Source organism: Protopterus annectens, chromosome 8.part1 (assembly GCF_019279795.1).
Source record: "Protopterus annectens isolate FY-2018-M chromosome 8.part1, PAN1.0, whole genome shotgun sequence".
NCBI lineage: Eukaryota > Metazoa > Chordata > Ceratodontiformes > Protopteridae > Protopterus > Protopterus annectens.
The window spans coordinates 371497439-371513000 of record NC_056742.1 but is presented as its reverse complement, the minus strand read 5'-3'; the positions used below and the strand labels follow the sequence as shown (position 1 = coordinate 371513000).

The 15562-nt window shown below is 44.3% G+C and overlaps 1 protein-coding gene across 1 annotated transcript in view; it reads right to left on the bottom strand.

Moving 5' to 3' along the window:
- SEPTIN7 (septin 7) overlaps positions 1-15562 on the bottom strand; it is a gene marked incomplete in the record, with an annotated part of 1430755 nt that overhangs the window by 920886 nt on the left and 494307 nt on the right. Inside the window, 1 exon segment of the mRNA XM_044081947.1 lies at positions 3053-3159. Within this exon segment, the coding sequence (XP_043937882.1) occupies positions 3053-3159 (107 nt within the window).

Genomic DNA, 15562 nt, shown 5'->3' with positions numbered 1-15562 from the left:
AAAAAAAGGAAGAAATTCAGGAGAACCAGTCTCACCCACTCCAAATGCATACCAATTAAATTGTGGGCATGTCACAGTGCAGACATGCTAACACGACAAGTCTACAGTATAGTTACACTGGAGGCTGTCAACTTGCAGGTTATTTACAGCAACAGTGGTCCTAGGACAGAATTCTGATGAGAGTTTACTCGGCCTGAAGAATAATTAAGTTTTGGAAATTAAAATAAATAAGTAAAATTTGCATAGTAAAACACTCTAGTAGCAGTAAGTAAATATCTGCTCCTCGATGCAGTAGTGAGCTCACTTGAGATTTGCCATTACATCAGCGGTGCTACAGTGCACTCATCACCCATAATACACCTTGGAATCCAGCAGGTTCATATACTGTGGCCATCACCCCCATAGCACATGCACTGAACCAACCTGAAAATAAAACACTATAGTGTTCTTAACTCATAACAAAATTAACTGGTTACAAGCAAAAATTAAAATTATTATACTGTACAGATATAAATGCTACAAGCATACAAAAATGTTCAGGGATGTGCGAGTAAGCTATTCAAGTGCACATTGTATCTACTTGCCATAAACTGTATGCCAGGGGAGGCTGCACTTCACAGCCCCTTAACTCATGATTTTCTCTGGCAAAATTACACATACTAACTTAACATGCAAAGTGCTCAGTTAAGTAAAGTTAGTTGGTCCCGTTTTATCATCTTCACTTCACCGACCCTACAGAGTTCTTGCCAGCAAATCTAAAAGCATATACATAAAAAGACAGGCGTCTGATGCGTTTCCGATAAAGAAAAGGTTTCTTAAAAATAAGTCCATAAGAAAGGAATGCTTTGGCAAAAGCAAACATTTTTTAAGCAAATTAATCATCTTAAGTCTAAAACCAGACTTTTCCACAATAAATCCAAAATGCAAGACAGTCACCTTCTTGGCTTAAATATAGTTTTGAAGCTCAAAAGGAAAAATGCTATGAACAACATAAATGAGGACACCAAACTGTAAACTTTGTCACCCCAGGCTGTACTCTTCACAAACGTATTTTACTCGCAAAGATGTAAAAACTTCCCACATCTTCATGACAATTTACTGTGCCAAGAACATGATGGAAGACTGAATGTACTGCTGAATTAATTCACATATTAGTATACGTTACTCTCCTATCTCAGCTATGTTTCTCCCATAAATAAAGTACTGCAATTTCTATCTCCCAGCAGTCCCAGAATGTACAATGCTAGTACCACAATACTGTTACCTCCTCCTCTGCTTTCAAAAGGCTTCAAAAAAACAACTGTTAGTACATAACAAGGTAACAAAGCAAGCAATAATCCCCAGCAGGGTGTGTATTAATGTGTAATTAATGCCCGCCCAGGGATGTGTTGTGAGGGCCGACACTGCAGGCGGAAGGCCTCTACACCCCTGGGAAGGACATTAATTACACATTAACACACCCTGGAGGGCATTACTGTGATTACAGAATGGGGCTCATCTGTAAAGTTGTTGTGTTTTACTTACTTATGTATTTTTTTTAAGTTCTATTTTTTTAATGTATTTTTAATGCAAAATAGTTCCTCCACTAATGTTTTATACCTGCTGTAGTATATGTTAATGGCATTGGAGAAAGCATTTTACATCCAAAATATATTAAAAAAATAAAACGGTACTTAAAAAAAAATACACAAGTAAAACACAATTTTACAGAGAACCCATTCTCTAAGGGATGGCAGAGATCATTCTCTCTCACACATGCTACCAGGGGATCATTGGTTCACTTTCGCACTACACACACACACACACACACACACACACACACACACACACACACACACACACACACACCTCTCTACTTTCATGTACACATTCACTCACACATGCAGACAGAAACACACACTTGATCCAGCACTCTCTCTTACTCTCATACACGCATACAGTCTCTCACACACGCTTTTTTTTTTTTTTTTTTTATTTTACACTCGCTAGACAGCAAAAGCACAGTTTTGCGAGTGTAAAATAACTGTTTGTTTGCTCTAACTTTTACTGACATGCATACACACACACACACACACTTTTTGTCTTTTTTTTTCACATTTTACACTCGCTACACAGAAACAGCACTGCTTAGTGAGTGTAAAATAATGGCGGCACTTTGTTTTTCTCAGTCCAAGCTCCACGTCGGCTTAGCTGCTGTGAAGCAGCAGACTCGTTTTTCACCGGGCATTACTTGTACATTAATACCCTGCTGGAGAACGTTCCTTCTCAATCAGGGTACTGGTGTGCAGTAAAGCCCATTTTCTAATGAAGGTTACAAAGCAGCCTCTTGCAAGCTTCCACCCATATACACAAAGCAAATTACTTCCAGTGCAAAGCTTTAATGTTGCCTACATGATGCATGCCCACTCCATTTGAATGCATCATAACAAAGTGTTTCACCTGCACACTGTTCCAATAACTCCTAGACAGCAAAGGACAGAGGTAAGTAAAGTTGTATAGACACAAAACAAAGGGGCAAACATTTATGTTAATCGGGGTAGAAAAAATAAAGTTAAGGAATCTGCACATAGCCTATAACATTTAATTATGCTCCTATACACCCAATTACACCCATTCCTTCCCATATACATACCACCCCTCTAATGGCAAGGATTTGGGGAAGTCAAGCCTAGTAATATTACATTGTGGTGGAAAAGGTCTTTTACATAGCAAGCTCTTCACAAGACAGCCCGTATGCACAGACATTAATGGTCAAATACAGTCTATACATTGTCCCACTTGTCACTGCCCCCTGGCTTCTATCAACAGGCAGCCAGAAATCACATGCATCCCTGACTTTTCTTCAGACACAGAAGAATTGGCTTCCTGTTCTATTTATTCCCCTTCTCCTGGCAGATCCACTCACACTACCATCAGAACAGGCAGGCATCATCTGCCTCACATTTAAGAGCTTGGCTGAGGAGGAATTACTTTACTTTTTCCCGAAATCACCTCAACTTTCCAGCAACAAGAACAACTAACCAACCATGTGGGTCACACATCAAGTACCTACTTGAACAGTCTTCTTGACCCTGTGAGATGGACCTGGGTATTCTTTAGAATAGAGATCGGTCAGGAAGAGAGAGTTGATCAATGTTGATTTCCCCAAACCTGATTCACCTACAACAGGGAACAAAAACAAAATCAAGGTATTGATAATGTAGAACTGCAAATAATGTCTTCATACACAACGATAAAATAGTCTCAAAAGACTACATTACTGTCTGCACTCTTGTGGTACATATATTCAAAAATTATGCAATGAGTGATTCGGGATTAGCAGTAATATTTCAATAACCAAAACCCTTCCTTCCAAAATATGAAGTTCACTGCATTCCTTTTTTAGTTGACATGTTCAAGTTAAGATTCAAGACCTTCTCCCTGTGAAGTTCCTCTGCAAAGCTAGCTGCATATGATCCATTACATATTACTCCTCCATTAATTCACTATTAGTTTTTACATACCAAATAACTTGCTCTAAAGGGGGGACAACAGTAGAAAAAGTGTACATTGTGAACATACCTGATACTCAAGGTACATTTTTTTTTTTTTTTTTTTAAGAACAAGAACTTAAACTGCCCTCGCACATTACAGAAACTATCATGCTTTTCAGGATCAGGTGTGATCAGGTGTTTATCAGACACTTGTAAAAGGGGGAAAACACATACATCCTCAAAAGGAGGAACAACATGAAGTACAAGAGGATTAGGTGCAAACGTTTCAGCAGTTTGCGCTTCTGTACTTGGGTGAAGATAACTGTCACTGCTCATTTAAAGTGATTCTTCGTTAATTTTAATACCTCTCCAATAGAGTCTTCTCTATAGCTTTTCCTCCAAAGGAAGGGGCTCATTATCCACACAGAATCAAGACCAAGTAAAAATGCAGTCTGGTCTGGTCTGTGCAGGCTAGAGAGTCCTCATTCCCTCCTCAGAGATTAAAGATGGAAGCTTTTGTCTTTTTAGCAGATTATATCCATGAATGGGGTGGCCTGAAAGCGGCTAAATCCCAATATGCCTTTTATAATGCAATAAGTGTTACTGGATAAAACTGTACAGCCAATGGAAGCTACAGGAGAAATGCTGGACGTTCAGAGGACCCATATCCAATTCCAAGATGCCCTAGCTTAGGTATTTGGTCCCAGTGCAAAACAGCTGACAGATGCCAGGTCATCTGCTCCACCTAAATCCACTCTCTGGGTGCCTCACTCGCAACAGATGATAAATCACCCAGCAAAGGAGTAGCAAACACCCCCAGAGCACCTGTGTGAGACATATAGAAGAAAGAAGGAATAGTCCTGATATACTGGGCTGCCTTCCTACAGCTATGTGTACATATACAGCCAAATATATAGTGCCTATCATCAATATAAGCAAGTACAAGTTGCATGTAGCCACAGTACAGATTAGTATGTGTAACTATAATCTGTTCCAAGGCAAGGGATCACATCTACAAAAAAATCAGAGAACACGCATCTTACGTCAGTACTGCAAAACACCGTGCATCTCCCAAGGGCTGTATCTTCTTTAAACTCCACTTCTTTGTTGCCACCAGAAACTTGCCTCAAAGTGCTGTATTGGTGGTGCTGCTGCTGTTACACCAGTGTGCGATTTGACATTTAAAATGGCAATTTATCTGCTAAAGCCACAAATGTATAGCAGTTTTCAAATCACCACACTTCAGGGAATGTCATGGGCAACACAACACTCAGCTAGGTTTCACCACCTGCTGTGAATATGCCACACATCAAGGCTTATAAAGCAAATGCCTGTGCATGCACATATATTGTGCTTTGGGGTAGCCAGACTACATTCTTCACCATTCAGAACCACATTTCGACCATGAATCACAGACTACAACTTGGTTTCTCAGGATATTTGCAGAGATTTTGAATGGGCGTGCCTTTGTTGAAGGTTGAGCTTCGGGCTGGCAACTCGACACCATAAAAACCAACTGCCAAACATTAGCGGACTGGAGTTCAGCTGTGGCGACCACTAACTGGGAAAAGCCGAAAGAAACAACAACTGCCAATACTAATACTAGTGGCCACAATGTGCCTGCCTGGTGTGCTAAGAACAGTAATATGCTCTTTATCACAGCCACCTCACAGAACTGCTGCTGTGACCCGGGTATGAGTCCATTTATGAAGGAGAATGTCTGGCATAACATGGCAAAAAGACGAAGGCTACTGACATTACCAGGACTGATGAGCAATGCAGGCTCGAGTAGGACAATAGGCAGCACCACCACCCTGGAGATCTCCACGGGGGGCGGGGAGGGGGGTTGGGGCAGTCAGGCACAAGCATTTTGAATGTTACAGTAAGTGTAAGACATGGCTACTGTTACTTCAAACTGTAACCTGAAGCTTTTTACTGACACAGTCAGTGCACGGTGCACTACTCCTCGTAAAAGCTGGTTCCATTGACATACATCAGGACATACCACATGGGCTACTGTAGATGACTGTATCTGTGCTATACCCATCTATGTGTCAATGCACTGCTGCATATTGTGGAATAATATGTAGCTGTTCAGCTGTCGGGCAGTGGACTCCAAGTCAGACTTCTCCTACCTAACCATTACCTATGAGTCTGGCTTGGTTAGGATCCTGTGGCTAATTATCTTGCACTTACATGTAGAAAGTACAGTTGTGTACACTTACCATAAATGTAGATGTTAGACTGTATTCACTGTTGCAGTCATCACATCTGGGTTATCTGCTTGCAGTAGCCCTCAGTCGGCCTGATTATCAAAGTCTTGGGTCCTGCGTCGGTTGCTGTCTGATCTTCTGTGTCATCAGGGGTATAAAGCATGCAGCAGACACCATTACATCAGTTTTTCTTGCCCCAGATGTCAGGTGAGAAGCAAATATACATATATATATATATATCTATATATATCTATATATATCTATATATATCTATATATATCTATATATATCTATATATATCTATATATATCTATATATGTATGTATGTATGTATATGTATATGGATATGGATATAGATATAGATATAGATATAGATATATACATATATACACACACATACATACACATACAAAGTTATACTTCCAACAAAAAAGCAAATACACCAAAAAACTTTTGAGCATAGTAAAGGAGAATAGAGGTATAGCAAAAACAAGTCAGGGGGCTGGAGGGAGGGTAACCAGGACTACAACAGTGAATACACTCTAACATCGACATTTATGGTAAGTGTACACAACTGCACTATGTTCTTCGTTTTTCACCATTGCAGTCATAACATTTGGGTAAATTCCCAAAGCTAAGGATGGGAGGAGGAATTTAGATAGAATTAAGACCAGCTATAATGACCTGCAAGACTGCAGTGGCAAAGCCAGCTCTGCATTTAGAAAAAATTGGCAAATGGTAATGCTTGGTGAAAGTATGTACAGAACTCCAGGTAGCAGCTTCTAGGATGTCCCTGGTAGGGACACCTTCTAGCATGTCCCTGGTAGGGACACCTCTGAGAAAGGCTGTAGAGGTAGATGCAGCCCTGGTTGAGTGTGATCTTATCCCCTATGGGATAGGTTTTCCATGGTGCTTATAGCAGAAATGAATGCAATGGCCTATCCATTTAGAAATGGTTTGCTTTGAAATGGCCTTTCCCTCTACCCCTACAGCAAATGCCACCAGCAGTTGTTCAGATTTACTTTGAGGTTTAGTCCTGTCCAAGTAAAATCTAAGTTGCCTGTGCACATCTAAGGAGTGCAGTATCTGTTCCCCTTTGTTCTGTGGATTAGAAAAGAAGGTTGGCAAATGAATGTACTGCTTAAGAGCCACACTGGATACTTCCAACTTGGGGATGATGGAAGGATTGGTCCTGAGGGACACCCTGTCTGCATGAAAGATGATGAAAGGCTCCACTGCCATAGGGGCCTGTAATTCAGATACCCTTCTTGCTGAAGTGATTGCTAAATAAAAGTCTGTTTTCCAAGAAAGAAACTTTAACTCTGCACTTGCAGCTGGCTCAAAAGGAGGTAGAGTGAGTTTTTCCAATACAAAGTTAAGGTCCCAAGCAGGAGTTGGAGCTCTCCTGCATGGTCTTAAGTTATTGGCCCCTCTGAGGAAAGTACAATTGTGTACACTTATCATAAAAGTAGATGTTGAGTGTATTCACTGTTGCAGTCATTACATTTGGGTAATCTGCTGGCAGGTTCCCCTCAGTCAGCCTGATTAACAAAGTCTTGGGTCCTGCGTCGGTTGCTGTCCCTTCTTCCATGACATCAGGTCGTCAGGGGTATAACACATGCAGCCAATGCCATTACATCAGTTTTTCTTGCCCCAGATGTCAGGTGCCCCCCAAATGGGGAGCAAAAATAGAAGTTATGTCCTTACCATAACGTTCCATGTGGAGTGTTCATCTCGCCTTTGTTCTTACACCTGGGTTCGGAGCCGATCCTCGGCTCCGTGTCGGCCGCTTGACAAAGCTCTGCATCGAGAAGAAGCTCGAGACCAACCTAACTCCCACAATCCCCCTCTGCCTTTACCTCAGATCTAGTTTGCAAGCAAAACAGCAGAGAACAGAAGAGAGCATAACACTTTCATACCAAACAAGAAAAACCTATTTACATAGCACAACAACTGCTCAAGGCAGAAGCAGGAGAAACAAACCAGGCACCTAAATTGGACGTTCTTCCTGAGGGTGGGAGGGTGGGAATGTAAGAACAAAGGAGATGAACACTTCACATGGAACGTTATGGTAAGGACATAACTTCTATATGTGAGAGTGTTCAATCTCGCCGTTTGTTCTTACACCTGGGTAGTGTCCCCAGCTCCGTGTTCCTGAGGAACTCAGGGAAGAACGTTCCTGAGCACAGTGGAACCAAAGGTTGCCCTGTCCCTAGAAATCCTGTCCACTTTGTAATGAGAAATGAAGGTATGTGGTTTAGACCAAGTGGCAGCCGCACAAATAGTGTCTAACGGTAGGCGAGCTGCATGAGCCAGGGATGTAGATACTGATCTTGTAGAGTGCCTTTTGGGCTTGACAGGTAAAGTTTGCTCAGAGGCAGAATAGACAAAAATAATACAGTCAGAAAGCCATTTGGACAGGGTTCGTTTTGTAACTGCCATACCCATCTTGGTGTCTGAGAAGGCCACAAAGAGCTGGTCCGTTTTCCTGTGATCCTTTGTTCTGTCCAAGTAAAATCTGAGTTGTCTATGAACATCTAGCTTGTGTAACATATATTCCAATTTATTGGAGTGATTCTTGAAAAATGTGGGCAGTTCAATGGACTGATTAATATTATTAGCGGAGCAAACTTTGGGAAGAAAGGATGGATTAGTGCGAAGAGAAACTCTGTCAGGGTGGAAAATTAAATAAGGATGTTGAACTGAAAGAGCCTGAAGCTCCGATACCCGCCTGGCCGATGTGATAGCCACCAGGAAGAGGGTCTTCCATGACAAAAACTTCAAAGGACAGGAAGAGGCTGGTTCAAAGGGTGGTAGCATCAGCTGTGACAAGAGAAGATTCAAGTTCCAAGGTGAAGTAGGACTTCTAACTGGTGGTCTAATATGGAAAGATCCTTTTAGAAAGGCCTTACAAAGTCTGTGAGCCATAATAGGAGCCCCACTTTCTCCCACATGGAAATTCGATATGGCAGCTAATTGCACTCTCAACGTGGCCGGAGAAGCCCCTTGGTGGAACAATACGGTTAAAAACTCCAAGACCTTATTCAGAGGCGCTACTAAGGGATCCAATTGTTGAGAATTTGCCCAGTGCACAAAACGCTTCCATTTACTGGTGTAAATCTTTGTAGTGGATGCTTTATGAGAAGCCACCAAAATATTTTGAACTGCAGGGGATAGAATCTCAGATCTGGCTAAGAAGGGAAGTGGAGCAGCCAAGCTGCTAGTTTGAGGGAGAGAAGCGACGGGTGGAGAGCCCCTGACGAGTGAGTCGGTAGATCCGGCTCTGGGTCCAGGATCCAGGGTTCCCGCATTCGGTGTGCTAGAAGAAAGGGAAACCATATTTGACTAGGCCAGAATGGGGCAATGAGGATAATTGTCCTTTGCAGGTTGCTGGCTTTCTGCAGAAACTTTGAAATCAGGGGAACAGGAGGAAATGCGTACAGGAGACCCGGGGGCCAATCGTGAACTAGAGCGTCCCTTGGGACTTCCCCTGGAGGGGGCAATAGGGCAAAATAGCTTCTGCATTTGGCGTTCATTGGAGACGCAAACAGATCGCAGGAAGGCTGGCCCCACTTGCGAAAAATCTTCTTCGCAACTGACTGTTTGAGGGACCACTCGTGAGGTAACAGGATGGCTCTGCTCAACCTGTCTGCTATGACGTTGGATAACCCCGGGATGTGCGTTGCTATGAGAAAGCGACCCGTGGACTCTGCCCATTGCCAGATTCTCATGGCCTCTCTGCATAGTTGGTAAGACTTGGTTCCCCCTTGCTTATGTACCAGACCACAGACATGTTGTCCGTCTGTACAATTGTCCCTAGAGGAAGAAGGGGAGCAAAGTGCTGCAACGCTAGAAACACTGCCCTCAACTCCAGAACATTGATATGCAGATTGTATTCCAAATTGGTCCATTCGCCTTGGACTGTCTGTCCCTGAAAGATGCCCCCCCACCCTATCAGGGAAGCGTCCGTGGTCACCGTTGCTGTTGGAGTGGGTAGCACGAATGGTCTTCCGCTGGAGAGGTTGCAAGTTCGAAGCCACCAAGCCAGGTGCGATTTGCATATGTTTGTGATATAGATCTCGTGTGTCAGGGGTAACTTTTGGAACGACCATTGTGCAAACAGAAGCCATTGAAGAACTCTCATGTGCAGTCTTCCCAAGGGTATCGCAATTAGAGAAGCTGCCATGAGGCCCAAAACCTTCAGAACCAGTTTCGCTGGGGATTTTCTGGATGAGAGAAGAAGAGATATATGGCTTTGTAGGGAGGTTATCCTTTCTGGGGGAAGCCTTAGAATTAAGCAATGCGTATCCAATTCTGCTCCTATGAATGAGATATGCTGTGATGGCTGTAGTAAAGATTTTTTGAAATTTACGGAAATTCCGAGATGAGCACAAAGTTGTAGTGTGTAATCCCTGGCCTGAATCAGTCGACGCTCGGTGGTGGCAGAAAGGAGCCAGTCGTCCAGATATGGAAACACCCTGAACTGCGTCTCAAGTGAGATGCTACCACTGCCATACATTTGGTGAAGACCCTGGGGGCTGAGGTCAGACCAAAGGGCAGGGCTCGAAACTGAAAGTGACTGGCTCCCAGCCGGAAGCGCAAGTGATCCCTGGACGCCCTGGCCATTTTGATGTGGTAGTATGCGTCCTTTAGATCTATTGAGCACATCCAGTCGTCCTTCTGTAAATATGGAAGGATCGATTGGAGCGTGATCATTCGGAACTTTTCTTTCTTGATGAAGGTATTGAGTTTGCTTAGGTCCAGAATAGGCCTCCAGTCCCCTGTCTTTTTTGGAACTAAAAAGAACCTTGAGTAAGTTCCGAATCCTCTTTGGTCCGCTGGGACTGGTTGGATGACTCTTTTTTTCTAGCAGCTTTGAAACTTCTGTAACTGCAGGACCTCGCAGATGGGGCGGCACATCTGGGAGTCTTTTCTGTGGAATTGGGGGCAATAGAAAGGGAATTGTGTAGCCTCTGGTAACAATGCTTTTTACCCAATTGTCTGATGTAAGATTTTGCCAGGCCTGAGGGTACAAAGCTAAGCGACCCCCGACTGCCTCCAGAGCAGGACAGTCGGGCCTCCTCTCAGGAGTGCTGAAAAGGTTTCCCGGGGAGTGTATCCCTGTCACCTTGGTTTTATGGACCTCTGCCGCCAGGGCGGCGTCTTCCACCTCTACCCTCCTCTGCCTCTGGAGGGTATCACCCTGTGCCTGGAAAAGAACCCTGGGGTTTTCGAAACCACATTTTTCCACCACGCTGCCCTTTGGGACGGTCTGGATGGGGTGGAAAACGGACTCGACAGCAGACAGAGTCTTTCCCTCTTGCTCACACCGGGTAAGGGTCTCCTTTACTTTAGGGCCAAAGAGAGTGGCACCATCAAATGGGGCATTATTAAAGGAAGACTTGAAGGCTTCCGCAAATGAACATAAGCGCATCCAGGATTGCCTACGAAGAGCAATCGCTGAAGCTGCTGCCCTACTCGATCCTTCGGCTGCGTATGAGATCAGCCTCATGGACGAGTTTACAATAGAAGTTAGGGTATTGAGATGTGCTGTAACCTTCTCCGAGACAGCAGCATCTGTAGTACCCTGGAGGGTATCTCCCAACTCTTTGATTAGATCCCTCTGTAGACGTGTAAAATGGGTCAAATAGTTCAGGGATCGCATAGAAAAAGCCGCTGAACTAAAAATGCGCTTCCCATATCTGCCCATAGTCCTAGAATCTCTATTAGGCGGATGGACAGATGAGGAAGATTCCGACATCTCCTTTTTCGTGGCCGCTGCCACCACCATAGCGTCCACTGGCACTCCCTTTGTCAGATAAGCCTTATCTTGGGGGGCAGTAATAAATTTGTTAGGCTTCCTAGGGACTGGCTCCACTGTGTCAGGTGTCTCCCACGCCCTTCGAGCAATCAGCTCCATTAACTCATCGAAGGGCGGAGTGACCCAGGAGGAGGAAGGGCGAGCACCGAATGCCTTCAGCAAAACTGACTCATCCTCAGAAGGGGGAAGGGATTGCCAATCACCTCTCTGCTTCAAGATCTCCAGGATGTCAGAAAAGGAGACATCCTCCGAAGGTGATTTTGTGGACCCTTCTGACTCATCTAAGTCAGTGTCCGATGTCAATGATTCTTGTGGAGAATCTAAGTGTCTCCTCTTACACAATCTTTTCCTTGGAACTTCCTCGGGGGGGGCATCCGAAGAAGCCTCCGAGGAAGAAGGGGCATCCTCTAGGGGTGGCTGAGACACTGGTGCTCGACGCTTAGATGTAGCCGTGGGTGCAGAGGAGGATAACGGCCCTTTATGGGAAGGAGAAGCTGTTTCTGCTGAAGTGGTTGTCTGAACAGACAACACCTTCCTCATGAGTTTGAAGGCCCCCGGGTCCCGAGTCGAGACATCCCTCGGTTCCGAAGAAGTCGGAGGAATTCCCGAGACAGGCACCGAAGGCATCGACCCCGAGGACGGAGCAGAGTCGATCCGAGCCGAGGCCCCGAGAGGGAGCGTCGGAACCGAAACATCGGTCCGACTCTCGGTCCCGGACCCAAGGATGGATCTTCGGCTCCGAGACTCCGGTATTGGATCCGACGGAGTCGAGGTGACCGGTACCGACCGAGAAAGGGACGGCTCTGGTACCGAGGGCTCCACAATCACCAGGTCAGCCTCTCCCGGCTCCGAAGACTGGATAGGCATCGGAGGAGGAACAGGTGGAGATAAGGGCAGGCCTTCGAGTCTCGACACCAACTGGGATGAGACAGAAATGAGTTTGGACAAGGCTGTATTCTCCATCAATTTCTGCACCACGCGGTCTACATCGGTGTTGGAGAGGGGCCTGGAAGAACGCGTCGAAGGAATCGAAGACGGAGCCGACCTCAAAAGTGCCGGTGGAGGGAGCTCTGTCACCGGTCCCAAGACTCGAGGCTCGGTAACTGACAACAGTTCAACACTCGGCCCCGAAGTCTGTGGAACCGGTGATCGAACTTTGAATGAAGAGCTCGGAGCCGATGACTTGGGCTCCGACGTCTTCGATTCCTTTGAGGATTTAGATGCCTGGTCTGATGCATCCAGAGCCTCTTGGAATGCAGGCTTCAAAAAACCCCTAAGTTTCCTGCGCCTATCTGTCATGACCCTTCCACTGAAAGAATGACAGATAGAACAGTCTTCCTGCAGATGGAGAGGGCCAAGACAGTAGACGCAGGAACTATGATTGTCTGTGACAGACATCTTCTGTCCACACTGGCACCTTTTAAAGCCTGATTTAGCTTTCTCTGACATGGTAACAAATTCCAATCCAGAAAACAGTGAAAAACCAGTAGTAATGTCAAATCCAGCAAAGAAGTCAAATCCAGTAATATTTGTCAAATCCAGAAAGTTAAATCACATCCAATAGTCAAATCCAGTTAAGGGTGGGGTAGGCCCCGAGGGAAACTCAAAAGTATATAAAAGTATATAAACTTATATATGGAACCGAGAAACCCTCGATACACTACTCACACATACACACAGTCAATCTGAGAAATCTGTATAGAAAACTAATGAAAGAATTATAAGAAATAATCAATCTTATCTTTCAGGTGGTCCGAGCTCATGAAAATGATGCGATCTTTGCAGCGGCAAACTAGATCTGGGGTAAAGGCAGAGGGGGATTGTGGGAGTTAGGTTGGTCTCGAGCTTCTTCTCGATGCAGAGCTTTGTCAAGCGGCCGACACGGAGCCGAGGATCGGCTCCGAACCCAGGTGTAAGAACAAATGGCGAGATTGAACACTCTCACATTATATATTAAAAATATATATATATATATATATATATATATATATATATATATATATATATATATATATATATATGTATGTATGTATGTATGTATGTAGAATAAAAAATGCCAAAACATATACCGCCTAACAAAAACAAATACACCAAAAAGGCTTTTAAAGATAGTAATAGAAATGAGAGGTATAGTTAGAGAAAAAACAGGGGGCTGGAGGGTGGGTAAACAGGACTGTAACAGTGAATACACTCGAACATCCACATTTATGTTAAGTGTACACAACTGTAATTTGTTCTTCGTGTTTCACTGATGCAGTCATTACATTTGGGTAGAATCCCTAAGCTGTGGTTGGGAGGATGGATTTATACAGCATTAGAAGCAGCTATAAGGCCCTGCAGGACAGCATTGGCAAAGCCTGCTCTGGATTTAGAGAAGAGAGGTAAATGGTAATGTTTGGTGAACGTATGAACTGAGCTCCAGGTAACAGCTTCTAGAATGTCTCTGGTAGGAACACCTCTGAGAAAGGCTGCAGAAGTAGATGCAGCCCTGGTGGAATGAGATCGGATCCCCTTGGGGACAGGTTTACCCATAGTGCATATAGCAGAAACGAATACAATGGCTTATCCATTTGGAAATAGTCTGCTTTGAAATAGCCTTTCCCTCTGCCCCTGCAGCAAATGCAAACAGTAATTTTTCAGATTTTCTTCCTGCTTAAGTAGAATCTTAGTTGTCTGTGTACATCCAATGAATGCAGAATCCGATCACCCTTGTTCTGTGGATTTGGAAAGAAAGTTGGCAGATGAATGGTCTGATTAAGGGGCACACTAGATACCACTTTAGGCATAAAGGATGGATTGGTCCTGAGATCCACCGTGACCGGGTAAAAAATATTAAAAGGCTCCACTGCCATAAGAGCATGTAGTTCTGAAATCCCTCTAGCTGAAGTGACTGCTAAAAGAAAAGCTGTTTTCCAAGAGAGAAAATTTAGGTCTGCAGTAGCAGCTGTCTCAAAAGGAAGTAGAGTGAGTTTCTGGAAAACAAAATTGAGGTCCCATGCAGGAGTTGGTGCTCTCCTGGGAGGTCTTAAAATTTTGGCCCCTCTGAGGTACTGCTTTAGCAGAGAATGAGAAAAGAAGGGAGGCTCTGTGTTGTAATGAGCTGAAATGGCAGAGGCATGGATTTTTATGGAAGAAAAAGGTAGGCCCTTGTGAAGCATCTCAGTTAAGTATTGCAGAATCTGAGGAATATTGGGCATTGCTGTGCTTATTCCTTGTGCTTGGTTAAAGGCACAGAATCTTTTCCATTTGTCAGGATAAGATTTTCTAGTACTAGGCCTTCTACCCTCCAAAATGACATCCATCACAGGTTTGCCGAGAGATGTAACTGATGAAATTAGTTGATTGGCCATGCTGCAAGATTCAGAGTTTGTGCAGAATTCGACAGATCTGCTGAGGCAGTAGGTGAGGTGTCTGAGGCAGGTACCACAGAGGAAGGTGCGACATATTGCGCGGGAGCGGGTACCAGTGCTGGCGAGGCCAGTCTGGAGCAATCACAATCAATTTTGTTTTTTCCTGTCTGACATTTAGTAAGACCTTGGAAAGCAGAGGCAGAGGGGGAAAGGCATAGACCGATAGGTTTTTCCAGCTGAAGGAGACAGCATCCACTTTCCAAGCTTTTTTGTGATGAATTCTTGTGCAGAATTTGTCCAACTGATAGTTTTGGGGGTGAGGCAAAAAGATCTATGTCCGGGCTCCCCCATTTGCGTGTCAACATGCTGAAGATTTGCGGAACCAGCTTCTATTTGTGTGGGTCCATAAGATTTCTGCTTAGTTCGTCTGCCAGAGTATTTTGCTTTCCTGGCAGGAATTGAGCTTGTAGATGTATTTGATAAGTCAAGGCCGTGTTCCACAATGCCATGGCTAGTCTGCAAAGGGGTAGGAATGGGTACCCCCCTGCTTATGTACCACATGACTGTGGTGCTGTCTGTCTATCAGTAGCTGTCCTGCAAGAAGGTAGTCCTTGAAGGCTGTCAGAGGATTCTGTACATCTGGCATCTCTTTCTGATTGATATGTAGGTGCATTTGATTTGGGCTCCATTGGCCCTGAATGCATC